At 45.2% G+C, this 13,651-nt stretch overlaps 1 protein-coding gene across 1 annotated transcript; it reads right to left on the reverse strand.

Annotated features, from left to right (window-relative positions):
• Positions 1–731: 731 nt before the first annotated feature.
• LOC143768308 (uncharacterized) lies at positions 732–6,853 on the reverse strand. The gene is made up of 3 exons (XM_077257000.1): positions 5,956–6,853; positions 4,954–5,861; positions 732–794 (listed from the first exon to the last, which is right to left on the reverse strand). Exons 1-3 carry the CDS (start codon positions 6,851–6,853, stop codon positions 732–734), a joined length of 1,869 nt encoding a protein of 622 aa, XP_077113115.1.
• Positions 6,854–13,651: the final 6,798 nt, after the last annotated feature.

Raw genomic sequence — 13,651 nt, forward strand, 5'->3', positions numbered from 1 at the left:
CGAAGTCGTTCCCCTGATCGTTGGTCGCTGGAGAGAGCGGTCTGTGTGACAGCTCCCCAGCGACCACACAACGACTTACCAACCATCAAGGCCAGGTCGTATCGCTGGTCGTGATCGTTGGTAAGTCGTTTAGTGTAACGGTACCTTAAGCCTCAAATACTCAGAGGCTAGTAGTTAGGTATAGGGAACACATCCATTAATGATATAACATATTGTTATTCCCTGAAGTACTAAATACGCACAATTAAAGCACACTACTAGCAGAAACCCTGACGCTAGAACCCAGTACCAGGTTCAAGAAGTCTCTCATGGACATTCGCACCAAGTAGTAAGCACTGAAAATTTTTTAGCCAGCAGTACTACTGGTAATTCTATCCATTTCCGTATATGATCTATACTATTTTTTATTGGCAGTGACCACCAGAAAGATTTAATTCTTATGAGTTTCCTGATATATGCTCCATATTAACACAATCACAGAGTGAGTATTTTTTTTCTTTCTCTTTCTATTATCTCAGCATAGCGCGGTGAATTGGAATCTCGTTTATAAGATCCAATTTTGGTTAAAACAATTTCAACATTCTGAATATAAAAAAGGCTTCTTCCCTATGCGACATCTCTGATGTTTATTAACAGTTGATTTCCAAATAAAATATTTCCCACATTAAGAAAATGAAAAAGGCTTCTGTCCTGTGTGAGTTCTCTGGTGACTAACAAGATGAGCTTTGTGGTTAAAACATTTCCCACATTCGGAAAAGGAAAAAGCCTTCTAACCTGTATGGCTTCTCTGGTGTCTGGCAAGAGAAGATTTCTGGTTAAAACATTTCCCACATTCTGAACAGGAAAAAGGTTTCTCCCCTGTGTGGGTTCTCTGGTGTCTAGCAAGAAACGATTTCTCGTTAAAGCATTTCCCACACTCTGAACAGGAAAAAGGCTTCTCCCCTGTGTGAGTTCTCTGGTGTCTATTAAGAACCGATTTCTGTGTAAAACATTTCCCACATTCTGAACAGGAAAAAGGTTTCCCCCCTGTGTGAGTTCTCTGGTGACTAACAAGATGAGCTTTCTGGTTAAAACATTTCCCACATTCGGAACAGGAGAAAGTCTTCTCCCCTGTGTGGGTTCTCTGGTGTCTATTAAAAACCGATTTCTGTGTAAAACATTCCCCACATTCTGAACAGGAAAAAGGTATCCCTGTGTGATCTCTCTGGTGGCTATCAAGAGACGATTTCCATATAAAACATTTCCCACATTCTGAACAGGAGAAAGGCTTCTCCCCTGTGTGAGCTCTCTGGTGGCGATCAAGATTCGCTTTCTGGTTAAAACATTTCCCACATTCTGAACAGGAAAAAGGCTTCTCCCCTGTGTGAGCCCTCTGGTGGCTATCAAGAGACGATTTCCATATAAAACATTTCCCACATTCTGAACAGGAAAAAGGCTTCTCCCCTGTGTGAGCTCTCTGGTGGATATCAAGAACAGATTTCCGATTAAAACATTTCCCACATTCTGAACAGGAAAAAGGCTTTGCCCCTGTGTGAGCTCTCTGGTGGATATCAAGAACAGATTTCCGATTAAAACATTTCCCACATTCTGAACAGGAAAAAGGCTCCTTCCCTGTGTGAGCTCTCTGGTGGATATCAAGAACGGATTTCCGATTAAAACATTTTCCACATTCTGAACAGGAAAACGGCTTCTCCCCTGTATGAATTCTTAGATGTATAATAAAATTACATTTCTGGATGAAACCTTTCCCACATTCTGAACATGAAAATGACTTCTTTGCTTTAGGAGCAGTTTGTTTTTTAATGCTTCTTTTGTGACTTTGATTTTCTTTAGTAGTCGGTAATGAATCAGAAGATGGGACCTGTTTCATAGGATCAGATGACAGATCTTTGCTGTGAATGGATGATGATATATCTGGAGTAACAGCAATCACTTCAGTTGTATCTTGTAGGATCTCAAGATCATCAGATTTAAAAATTGAAGATGCCAGCTGTCCCTCTGATCTCCTGGTACAGACATCTGCTAAGATAAACAATTTTTTTTAACAAAATATCCTTGAGTTTTATATTATTGAACATTTTTACTTAAACTGTCCATAAAATGGAAAGTTATGTAAAAAACTAATTATTTACCAAGACAATGAGTTCACAGTCTAATAGAAAACCTTACAGGATGAACCAGTAGTGTGTGGTGTTCAACTGTTTGTTCATTCTGCCTCCCAAATATCGAATAAAAAGAAACCAATCAATGTTATGTAGGCGAAAATAAAGTAAATATGTATGAGCAGGCACCACCTCAAAATAAATCGGGATCACCTAATGCATATCAATAGTAAACATAGCAACAAGCAAGGAAAGTATATGCACACAAAACAGGGATCACTAAAAAATAAACAATTCTTTATTAGAGAACACATACAATTTAAAAACAATTAAAATAGTCCACATCATGGACTGAAAAAGCCGGATTACTCACCGGTAATGCTCTTTTAATGAGTCCACGACAGCACCCCACATGAGAGAGAGGGATCCGCCCATAGGAACAGGAAACCTACAGGATAAAAGGAGGCGGTCCCCTCTCCTCCTCAGTTTAGTTTACAGAGTATAAAAAGGGAACCGCAAAAGCTTTAGTATTAATTCTTATTCAGCAAAATATCTTAAACTCTATACAACCATTATTTGTGAATTTAAAAGTTAGAGCTGTGCATAACTTAGGGAGGGTAGTAAATGGGTGCTGTCGTGGACTCATTAAAAGAGCATTACCGGTGAGTAATCCGGCTTTTTACCCTTCGCCACGACAGCACCCCACATGAGAGATTTTCAGAGATTCATTATTTGGGTGGGATTACTGTATTAAGAACAGCTCTACCAAAGGTCAGATCCGAAGATGTAGATAGATCAAGTCTATAATGGTTGTAAAAGGTAGAAGGTGTAGACCAAGTTGCGGCCTTACATATTAAATGGATCGATACATCCGCTTGTTCCGCCCAGGAGGAAGCCATGGCTCGTGTTGAGTGCGCTTTAATACCCGCTGGAGGAATCTCGCCTTTTGACGTATAGGCCAAGCAGATAGCATCTCTGATCCATCGAGATATGGTAGCTCTCGTGACCCCATGTCCTTTCTTGTGGCCCTGAAAGGAGATAAACAGAGCCCTACTCTCCCTCCATGTCTGACACCTTTCTATATAGGTCAGGATGGCTCTTCTGACATCTAAGGTGTGGAATTTATGCTGTTCTGGAGTTACAGGTGAATCAAAAAAGGAAGGGAGAAATATCTCTTGGGACCTGTGGTAGGTGGACGCTACCTTAGGGAGGTATGAGGGGTCTGGTTTTAGGACTATCCGATCATGGAATATCAGTAAGAAGGGTGGGTCTACTGATAGGGCCTGGATGTCGCTAACCCGTCTAGCTGAGGTTAGGGCTACCAATAGGGCTACTTTATATGTCAGGACTTTTAAAGGTATTGAATCTAGTGGCTCAAATGGGGAGCTGGTTAAGGCCTCTAGCACTAGATTTAAATCCCACGGAGGTAGACGGGGAATATGGACCGGTTTACTACGTTCACAAGATTTTATGAATCTGGAGATCCACCTATTAGCTGCTATATTGCATCCATATAGGGCTCCTAATGCCGAGACCTGAACTCTTAAGGTATTTACAGATAACCCCAACTCTCGGCCTTTTTGCAAGAACTCTAGAATAGGTGTGACTGGAACTTGCTTAGTGAACGGTACCGTGTAAAAGTCTAAGAATTTATTCCATACCCTACTATATATCAGGGTGGTAGATCTTTTCCTGCTCAATAAGAGGGTGTTTACTAGTTCTGCTGAGAACCCTCTTGATCTTAGTAGTTGCCTCTCAAATTCCACGCCGTCAAGTGAAGACCTTTCACTTGCGGGTGGAAAAAGGGGCCTTGGGACAGCAGTTTCTTGTCTGATGGGAGAATCCATGGATCGCATAGGCACATGGTCTGGAGACAAGAGAACCATGGTCTTTTCGGCCAGAATGGTGCAATGAGGATCACTCTTGCTTGTTCCCTCCTGATTTTTCTGATCACTAGTGGAATCAGAGACATCGGAGGAAAGGCGTATGCCAGCTGGAACCTCCAAGGATGGTGGAGAGAGTCCAACATATCTGGGTGATCCATGGCGTTCAGGGAAGCGAACCTTCTTACTTGCCGGTTGTCTCTTGTGGCAAATAGGTCGATTTGTGGTATCCCCCATGATTCTGTTATCATACTGAATATGGATCTGTTTAAGGTCCATTCCCCTTGACGTAACTCGTTTCGGCTGAGGTAGTCTGCCCTGATGTTCTCTACACCTCTGATGTGCAGGGCTGTTAGGGATGTTAGATGAGTCTCTGCCAGCTGGAAGATGTCTGCAGCTATGGTCATTAGACTTCCTGACCTTGTACCACCCTGACGGTTCACATATGCCACTGTGGTGGAATTGTCCGAGTAAATTCTTACATTTGCTCCTTGAATCTGCGGAAGAAAGTGATTTAAGGCATATTCTACCGCTTTTAACTCCTTCCAATTGGAGGAACATGACAATTCTGCCTGGTCCCAAGTATCTTGGGCCAGACTGTCTTTCATATGTGCTCCCCACCCAATAGGGCTGGCGTCGGTGGTAATTATTTTAGACGGGTCTATTATCCATGGCACACCCTCTGAGAGGTGGTCCATGTCTAGCCACCAGGATAGTGATTCTAAGACATCTTTGGAAAGAGTTATTCTGCTTTCTAGATGTCCGTCTTTTCCCTGAGACGACAATACCTCATACTGTAATTGACGAGTATGAAATTGTGCCCATGGTACAGCAGGGATACATGATGATAACGACCCCCGTAAAGACATGCCCTTCCTTAGTGTCATGTAGGGGTTGCGTATTGCGTCTGATACCCTTGACTGTATAGTCAGTTTCTTTGCCTGGGGGAGGAAGCATCTCTGACTTACGGAGTCTAGCTGGATTCCTAGAAATGTCTGGACAGTTTCTGGATTCAGCCGGGATTTTTCGAAGTTGACGATCCAACCTAACTCCTGTAGGGACGAGATCGTATTAGATAGACGGGTTTTACACTGGAGCATAGAGTTTCCCACCACTAGAAAGTCATCTAGGTAGGGTATTATCAAGGTATCTCGTTGACGTAGATGAGCCATCACTTCTAATATCACCTTAGTGAAGACGCGGGGAGCCATAGAAAGCCCAAATGGCATTGCAACATACTGAAAGTGACGAACCTGTCCTTCCAGGATGACTGCTACCCTTAGATACTTTTGATGTTCGGCATGTATGGGAAGATGATAATAGGCATCCTTTAAGTCTATTCCGGCCATGACACACCTAGGAAACAAGAGTTTTATGGTTGAACTAATGGATTCCATTTTGAAGGTATGATTACGCAGGAAGGCGTTTAATCTCTTGAGGTTTATGATGGTTCTAAATGAACCATCAGGCTTATTGATCAAGAATAAAGGGGAATAGAACCCCTTCCCTTCTTGACCCTGGGGAACTTCTATCAGAACTTTTTTAGACAGAAGAGATAGGATCTCTGATTCCAGAGCCCTTTGTTGGTCATGACCTTTTGGAGATGTTACTATAAAGGAATCCCAAGGGATTCGGTCAAAATCCAATTTTAGGCCGTATTGTACAATGTCCAGAATCCACTGGCTGGATGTTATTTGTTCCCATCTGGGGAGGAAGAATTTTAATCTGCCGCCTACCTCCTGGTTAGCGGTATTTGCGTTTCGGGTTATGGGACCCGCTAAAAAAGGCACCTTTTTGCTTCGGGTCCTTCGACTCCCATCGCTCCCTTTGTTCGAACGGCTTGTTCCTGGTAAAGGGACGTCTTTTGAAGGCTCTCCTGTAGGATGGAAGATACTGGTTAGGGAAGCCTTTTTTCCTTTCTCCTGCTTTACTCAGGAGCTCATCCAGCGCTTTTCCGAAAAGAAACTCACCCTGGCAGGGGATCGCACAAAGTTTTGCTTTGGCCTGTGCGTCCCCTTTCCAGTTCTTTAGCCAGAGTGCTCGCCGGGCTGTGTTCACTAGGCCGGCTGACCTGGCTGCTAGGCGTAGCGAATCCACAGAGGCATCAGCCAGGAATGCTACTGCTTCTTTGATTAGAGGGAATTTCGGCAGGATTGAGTCTCTCGAAGTTCTACCTCTAATCTGTTCCTCCAGTTGCTCCATCCACACTAGTAGTGACCTCGCAGTGCAGGTGCTAGATATGGCGGGCCTGAACGCCCCCGTGTTGGCTTCCCACGACCTTTTTAGTAAAGCTTCCGCTTTACGGTCCAGCGGGTCTGTCAGGACTCCTGAATCCTCCACCGGTAAGACCGACTGTTTGGTTGTGGAGGCTACAGCGGCATCCACCTTCGGCACCTTCGACCAGGTATTTAGTTCCTCGTCGCTGAAGGGATAGCGTCTTTTAGAGGATGATGGTAGAAAACCTCTATTTTGCTTATCCCACTCTTTTTTTACTATTTCTTTAATAGTTTTTATGACGGGGAAGGACCTACGTTTCCTCTGTCCTAACCCCGCGAACATGATGTCCTGAGCCGATTTACTTTCTTTCTCATCTGAGCACCCCATCGTGCTTCTGACAGATTTTATTAAATTGTCCACACTGCTGTTGGGAAGACAAAGTCCCCCTTCAGTCTCGGATGAGCTCGGCTGGGATTCCGCTTCGCCTGAGGATATACATACGTCCTCTGACTGTGAACTGACCGGAGATTTGGACCTACTAAGCTGACGGGTACTGGTGGTACTAGTCTGCGCCAACCCCTGCATTTCTTCCCAGATCATAGCTCTGACATCTGATGGAGTCATTATGTTTTCCTGCCGTAAGGTTTGCATGATACACTCCGAACACAGTTTTTTAACATAATCATCCGGGAGGGGCTGCGTACATAAAGCACATTCTTTGTGCTTGGATTTGTGTGTCCTTTTCTTAGTCTAGGAAAGATACAGGAGGAACATATATCAGCATATAGGTAGAGACTCTTTCAAAAACTCACCCAGTGAAGCTGACAGGTACCGGTTCTGGAGGCGGATTTCGTTTGGTGGTAGAACCCTTCTCTGGAGGTCGACCACCACTCTTTGTGCTGCTCCTAGCGCTTCTCTCCTTGCTGGGAGAACGCTGTTGCACTGCGGGCAAGTGCGCATCGTCGGCCGGTGAAGCCATCTTACACACACCGGCCCGACGCTAGCGCTGCATTTTTAAATTTGCCGCCCATTCTCCTGCCTCCCCGGACCAACCCGGAAGTGCTCCAGCGACTTCCGGGTTAGACGCGCCGCTCTCACTCACCATGCGGCGGCTAGGGATATTAAGCCGGCCGCAGCAGCAGCGCGCGCGTCCTCACGGTGCCGGGCGGACCCACGGTGACCGGACCCGGACCGTGGATGCTTGGCCAGACGAGGGGGGAGGCTGCAAGCAGGGGCTCCCCCGCCGCTGCTTCTGGAACCGCAGCCCCTGCCGTTCCCACAGAGACCGACGCAGGCGGGTGCATGGCCCAGGGATCCTCTTCATCTGTAGGTAAGCTGGGTCCCTGTAGGAACAGGAAACCTAAACTGAGGAGGAGAGGGGACCGCCTCCTTTTATTCTGTAGGTTTCCTGTTCCTATGGGGCGGATCCCTCTCTCTCATGTGGGGTGCTGTCGTGGCGAAGGGTAAAAAATCAAGATCCAAAATAAGGAGTATAATACTCGAGATCCCGTTAGCCTAATAAATGACAGTCCGCGTATCAAGCAATACCCCTGGAACAAAGGCCATCAATGTGTAACACTTACCAACCAGAGGAATATGCCCCATTTACCATATATAGATGCTGTCAGCACAATAGCTGCACCATGCCACAGTGAGAGCAAAGCAATCTATACAATGTCAGCACCAAAGTGTGCATAGACACTTCAGGTGTCGATATGCGTGGGTCCATGGACCTGCTTAGCCGGATTGTTTGTACACAGGGGAGACTGTAGGACTTGGTCAGGGCTGAGTATCACATTTCTATATCCTTGTGTTTTCTTTATTATGTTCCCATGTTTTTTATTTGACCATGCCACTGTGATTATGCACATTTTGGTGCTGACATTGTATAGATTGCTTTGCTCTCACTGTGGCATGGTGCAGTTATTGTGCTGACAGCATCTATATATGGTAATTGGGGCATATTCCTCTGGTTGATACGTGTTACACATTGATGCCCTTTATTCCAGGGATACTGCTTGATACTCTGACTATCATTTATTAGGCTAACGGGTCCACAAGTATTATACTCTTTATTTTGGATCTTGATTTTTTTCAGTCCATGTTGTGGACTATTTTAAGTGTTTTTAAATTGTATGTGTTCTCTAATAAAGAATTGTTTATTTCTCAGTGATCCCTGTTTTGCGTGCATATACTTTCCTTGCTTGTTGCTTTGTAGGAGAAAATAATATCAATTCTCATCTCACAAAAACAAGTCCCCACTCAGGTCCATCATCTGTCAGTGGAAAAACAGAGGTTCCCACACTATTAGTGGCTCAAAGGCTGTTGAAAAGCAACAAGATTTCCATAAACTGATTGAGCAAAATCCGCTCTCACTTCTGAGTCTTGCAGTGTGCTCAAACAACATTTAGGATCCCTGTATTTATCAATATTATAGTGAGAAGAATCCACTTAATCTGCGGTGTGCGTCTCCTGGAGCACAATCTGGGCACTATGTGCTGGGTAATAAAATGGCAAGTGTGTAATATTCACTCTCCAACATCCACTGCGTGTTCATTTCCGAAAAGTGGAGTCAAAATAGTCACTCCTATACATTCTAACCCTGAGTGAATTAATTTATAAAATGGAATCACTTTATGGGGATTTCGACTTTTCTGGCTTTCTGTCATTTAGTCATATTAGGGCTTCTGTATATCGTGTGTCCAATCTCATCTGGGATCTGTTCCTGCTGTCCAGCTGGAGTCATCTGCTCCCTACTTCAGCAAATTGGAAAGTACCACACCCCACTAAAGCTCAAAGCATGAACCACAACAGGAGGAAAAAAAGGGAGGAAAAAACATCAAGTATTCTAGAAAAAACACCACAGAAAAACAGACAAAGCTGCTTACCTGTCTAGGCCTCAAATCAAATGCGCTATGATGGTGCAGCAGGCCCAAGTAAAGGTGGAGACTGCACAGGTGCGGTAATACAAAATGAGACAGACAGCCTACAATCAGGGATTGGCCGCTTGGCTCATCAGTGCAAATAAATAATCTGCAGCAGTGTTCACACAGAGTATGCACAGCAACTGAATCATAGCCTATTAGTAACACCCTGTGGTTTTATAAGTTGTGGCCTCTGTTCACACAGGACGCATTACAGTTAGCACTGGGCAGCCCTCCACAGGGAGTTACTAATAGGCTATGATCCAGTTGCTGTGCATACTCTGTGTGAACACTGCTGCAGATTATTTATTTGCACTGGTGTGCCACACCTGTGTAGTCACCATCTTTACTTGGGCCAAGTGCACCGTCTGTCTGTCTGTTTCTCTGTCACGGAAATCGCGTGTCGCTGATTGGTCGTGCCCAGCCGGCCGCGCCCAATCAGCGACAGGCACAGTCCAGCCACAAATTGGCCCCTCCCTACTCCCCTCCAGTCAGTGCCCCCTCCATACTCCCCTCCAGTCAGCTGCCATTACCCCTGTAAGTGTGACCAACTTTTTACTATTGATGCTTCCTAAGCAGCATCAATAGTAAAAACATATAATGTTAAAATAATAAAAAAAAAAAAAAAAAAAAAGCATTATACGCTCACCTTCCGGCGTCCGCGGCAGCCTTTCCCGCTCCTCGCGACGCTCCGGTCCCAAAAATGCACTGCGGCAATGAACCCAGATCACATAGCGGTCTCGCAAGACCGCTACATCATCGCGGGTTATTGCCACAAAGGCATTACTGGGAACAGAGGGTCTCCCGCATCGCTGATTGGTCGCGGCCGGCTGGGCGCGACTAATCAGTGATTTGAACCACGCTTCGCTGATTGGTCGCGGGCGGCCGGGCGTAACCAATCAGCGTCACTGGGGCGGTATATACTGCGTGGGCTGTGCTATATACTACGTGGGCTGTGCTATATACTATGTGGACTGTGCTATATACTGCGTAGGCTGTGCTATATACTTCGTGTCTGTGCTATATACTACGTGGCTATGCTATATACTACGTGGCTGTGCTATATACTACGTGGGCTGTGCTATATACTACGTGAGCTGTGCTATATACTACGTGAGCTGTGCTATATACTACGTGAGCTGTGCTATATACTACGTGGCTGTGCTATATACTACGTGGCTGTGCTATATACTACGTGGGCTGTGCTATATACTACGTGGGCTATGCTATATACTACGTGGGCTGTGCTATATACAACGTGGGCTGTGCTATATACTACGTGGGCTGTGCTATATACTACGTGGGCTGTCAGACTCTTTTGCCAGGGGCCCTCAAAAACCTGGAGCTGGCACTGGCTTCACTAATTGGTTGCCCCCGGCCAGCAGCGAACAATCAGCAACAGACGCAGTCCGGCCACAAACTCAAGCGGGATTTCATCCACGCTTCGCTAATTGGTCACGCCCGGCCGGCCGAATCCTGTGTATTCATTGCATTATTCTGAAATCTTCATAAATAAACTACATACATATTCTAGAATACCCGATGTGTTAGAATCGGGCCACCATCTAGTCATTAATAAATGAGGAGCTAGTGGTGAAACCTCTCTGGGGTAATTAGAGCACGGGGCTCGGGGACTTCACAATCTAAACTATCGGAAGCTCCAATAATTTCTGTCAGATGAGTTTCTAGAAGAAATATTACACATTTATAGAGAACTGTGCATAATAGTGCAGAGTGGAGAGGTCTTAAAGGGAACCTGTCAGCAGGATTGTGCTCAGTGACTACAGACACTGTCAGGTCGGTGCCGTTATACTGATTACACCGATACCTGGTGATGAAATCCGTCTTGTGGTTGTTGTTTAGTCTGTGTTTGTAGTTTTCAGTTCATGAGATCGTGCTCTGGGGCGGGGCTGTGGGCGGGGCTTTATGTGGTGCTCTGGGGCGGGGCTGTGGGTGGGGCTTTATTGTTGCTCTGGGACGGGGCTGTGGGCGGGGCTTTATGTGGTGCTCTGGGGCGGGGCTGTGGGCGGGGCTTTATGTTGTGCTCTGATTACATATGCATCTGTATTGGCTTATGACAGGTCGCTGATCCCTCACTGACCTGACCCCATTTTTACATAATACATATAATAGTGTTGATATTATTGTTGATAATGCCTATAATATTGTGGATATTGTGAGGCTTAGAAAAAAAATTACATCCAGCAAAATGTTACAGGCGATGGCGACACCTGCGCAGTCTATAAGTAAGAGATAGATGCTACTGGACAGGCTCCGCTGGTGTCATTTTGATGGATGCAATTTTTTATTTTTTTTTAAGCCTCATAATAAAACTACAAATACAGATTACACAACAACCACAAGACGGATTTCATCACCAGGTATCAGTGTAATCAGTATACCGGCACCGAACTGACAGTGTCTGTAGTCACTGAGCACAATCCTGCTGACAGGTTCCCTTTAAATTTGGATCTTAGGCATTTGGAAGAGGCGATGGAGAGGTTTTTTTTAAGACTATCAGGGAGTTACAGAGTCATAAGTGAGGCAGGCCGATCCCAGCACAATCAAACTATCATAAAGAACGGACAGGTGAAAAAATACATTTTTTAATTCTATGTTACATCCCCAACCACAACGTATCTATGACGGGAGAACTCCAACAGTAAACCAGAGCTGCATTCATTTATGGTGGACCATTGGAGCTACTATGAGTCCTGACCAGAAGATTACAGAAAATAATATTGCTCCCCATTCAGGAGAGATTGTGCAGTAATCTGAATTTCTTCGGATAAAACAATGTAATTTATGAGGTGGAGTGAATCCATGAAACCAGGGCTGGAGCCAACACATCTCCTGCAGGCGGGAATAAATGTATATCACAGCCATCAGCCACGCACAGCTCAGAGATATATCATGGCACCGGTGTGATGGGTTTATGTAGATTATCACAATCCTCCTGGAAGTTAGTCGGTTTTAATACAAAGTGAAAAGTCCGGATAAAGGGAAACTCTGTTATTGTCCAGAAATTCACACGTGGCCTCACTGCACATTTAATGTTGTCCATCATAAAAGTGAAGTTTGGCCAGAAAGACTGGACCTGGTCTTGTAGGGACCATATGATCACATTCAGCAGCACAGAAGGGAGAGAAGGGAGATTCCTCCGATAAGATCTCAGGGTTCTAGGAAGCCAACAGCATCATTACCCTCCGCTTTCTCTTACAGGCCCATCATCATATTTTTCTTCACGTGATTTTCTATCTTGTCAGCACATTCTACGTACGCTGTCATTTGGCTTTATAGGTCACAGATCTGGGCAGGTAACAGCGTCTCCTAAACCCAGGGGGTAGGTGGATCTACCAGGTTGTAAGTTCTATAGAAAAGAGCTTTCAATGCCCAAAGTTACTAGAACAGTTTTGGGTGGAGGAGAATGTTGTGGTCTAGAGGTAAAATGGTGATCATGGTAATACGGCCGGACTACACCACCGATAAAGCAGCCACAGCCGGTGATGAGAAGAATCTGTGACTTCTCTGCATTTAGTGGTTACTACTCACCTGGGTAGCCATATGTGGGTATCTCCTCTTTACACCACTCATCCCCCCTCACATATGTCTCTGTAGTATTAATATGGGTCAGATCTTCACCCTGAAACAAATATTATAAAAGTCACCGACAGATGGAGAAGTCCCATCTATGATCAGCTCTAATCCTGCCATCTCCACCGTTCTCATTACACAAGTATAAAACATATAATACTGGTGGATAAAACAAGACTGAGCACAAGACCTTCACCGGCGTCTACACATCATAGGGGAGATCTCCTGCCACCTTCTCTCCATCTACCTGATGGTCCTGAGGAGCACTGGGATCTTCTTGGTTACAGTCCTGTGGAAGAAGAGGACGGGGACATCTCTCTGGTGTTGTCCTCTTACTGGATAGATCTGGAGGAAACACATACAGGGAGTGAATTCATTCTTTACATACAGATAATTATAGGCCGTGTGTATTTAGTCCTGTCTATTACCTGGAGATGTGAGGGGCTGGGGAACCTCCATTATGACGTTCTTGTACAGATCTCTGTGTCCTTCTAAATACTCCCACTCCTCCATGGAGAAATAGACAGCGACATCCTGGCACCTTATAGGAACCTGACACATACAATGATACCGTCATCCCCCCGATCCCTTCATAGTGTTACTGTATAATGTCCCAGCATTCCCAGCAGTGTCACCTCTCCAGTCAGCAGCTCAATCATCTTGTAGGTGAGTTCTAGGATCTTCTGGTCATTGATGTCCTCATGGATCAGGGGGTGAGGTGGAGGCCCCGTGATTGGGCTCAGGGGTCTTCCCCATCCCTCAGACACAGGGTCCTGACAGCGATCACTAGAGGTCTTCTTCACCACTGTGTAATCCTGGTAATGGAGAGACACATTAATAAATCTCACTACAGACATTTCCAGAGTCCTCACCTCTCCAGTTCTGTCCGTCTGTTATTCCCATAGATAAGAATGATGTAATGTGACGTCAT

This window comes from Ranitomeya variabilis, chromosome 4, assembly GCF_051348905.1.
Source record: "Ranitomeya variabilis isolate aRanVar5 chromosome 4, aRanVar5.hap1, whole genome shotgun sequence".
In the NCBI taxonomy this organism is placed as follows: Eukaryota; Metazoa; Chordata; class Amphibia; order Anura; family Dendrobatidae; genus Ranitomeya; species Ranitomeya variabilis.

Bases quoted from the DNA above. Each gene is read 5' to 3' on its own strand.
- LOC143768308 (XM_077257000.1), bottom strand. From the start codon at position 6,853: ATGCAAACCTTACGGCAGGAAAACATAATGACTCCATCAGATGTCAGA. The intron at 5,862-5,955 runs GTGAGTTTCTTT...TCCATCCTACAG, and splicing joins TTGTGCGATCCCCTGCCAGG to GAGAGCCTTCAAAAGACGTC. The intron at 795-4,953 runs GTAAGTCAGAGA...TTCTCTTGCCAG, and splicing joins TAGGAATCCAGCTAGACTCC to ACACCAGAGAAGCCATACAG.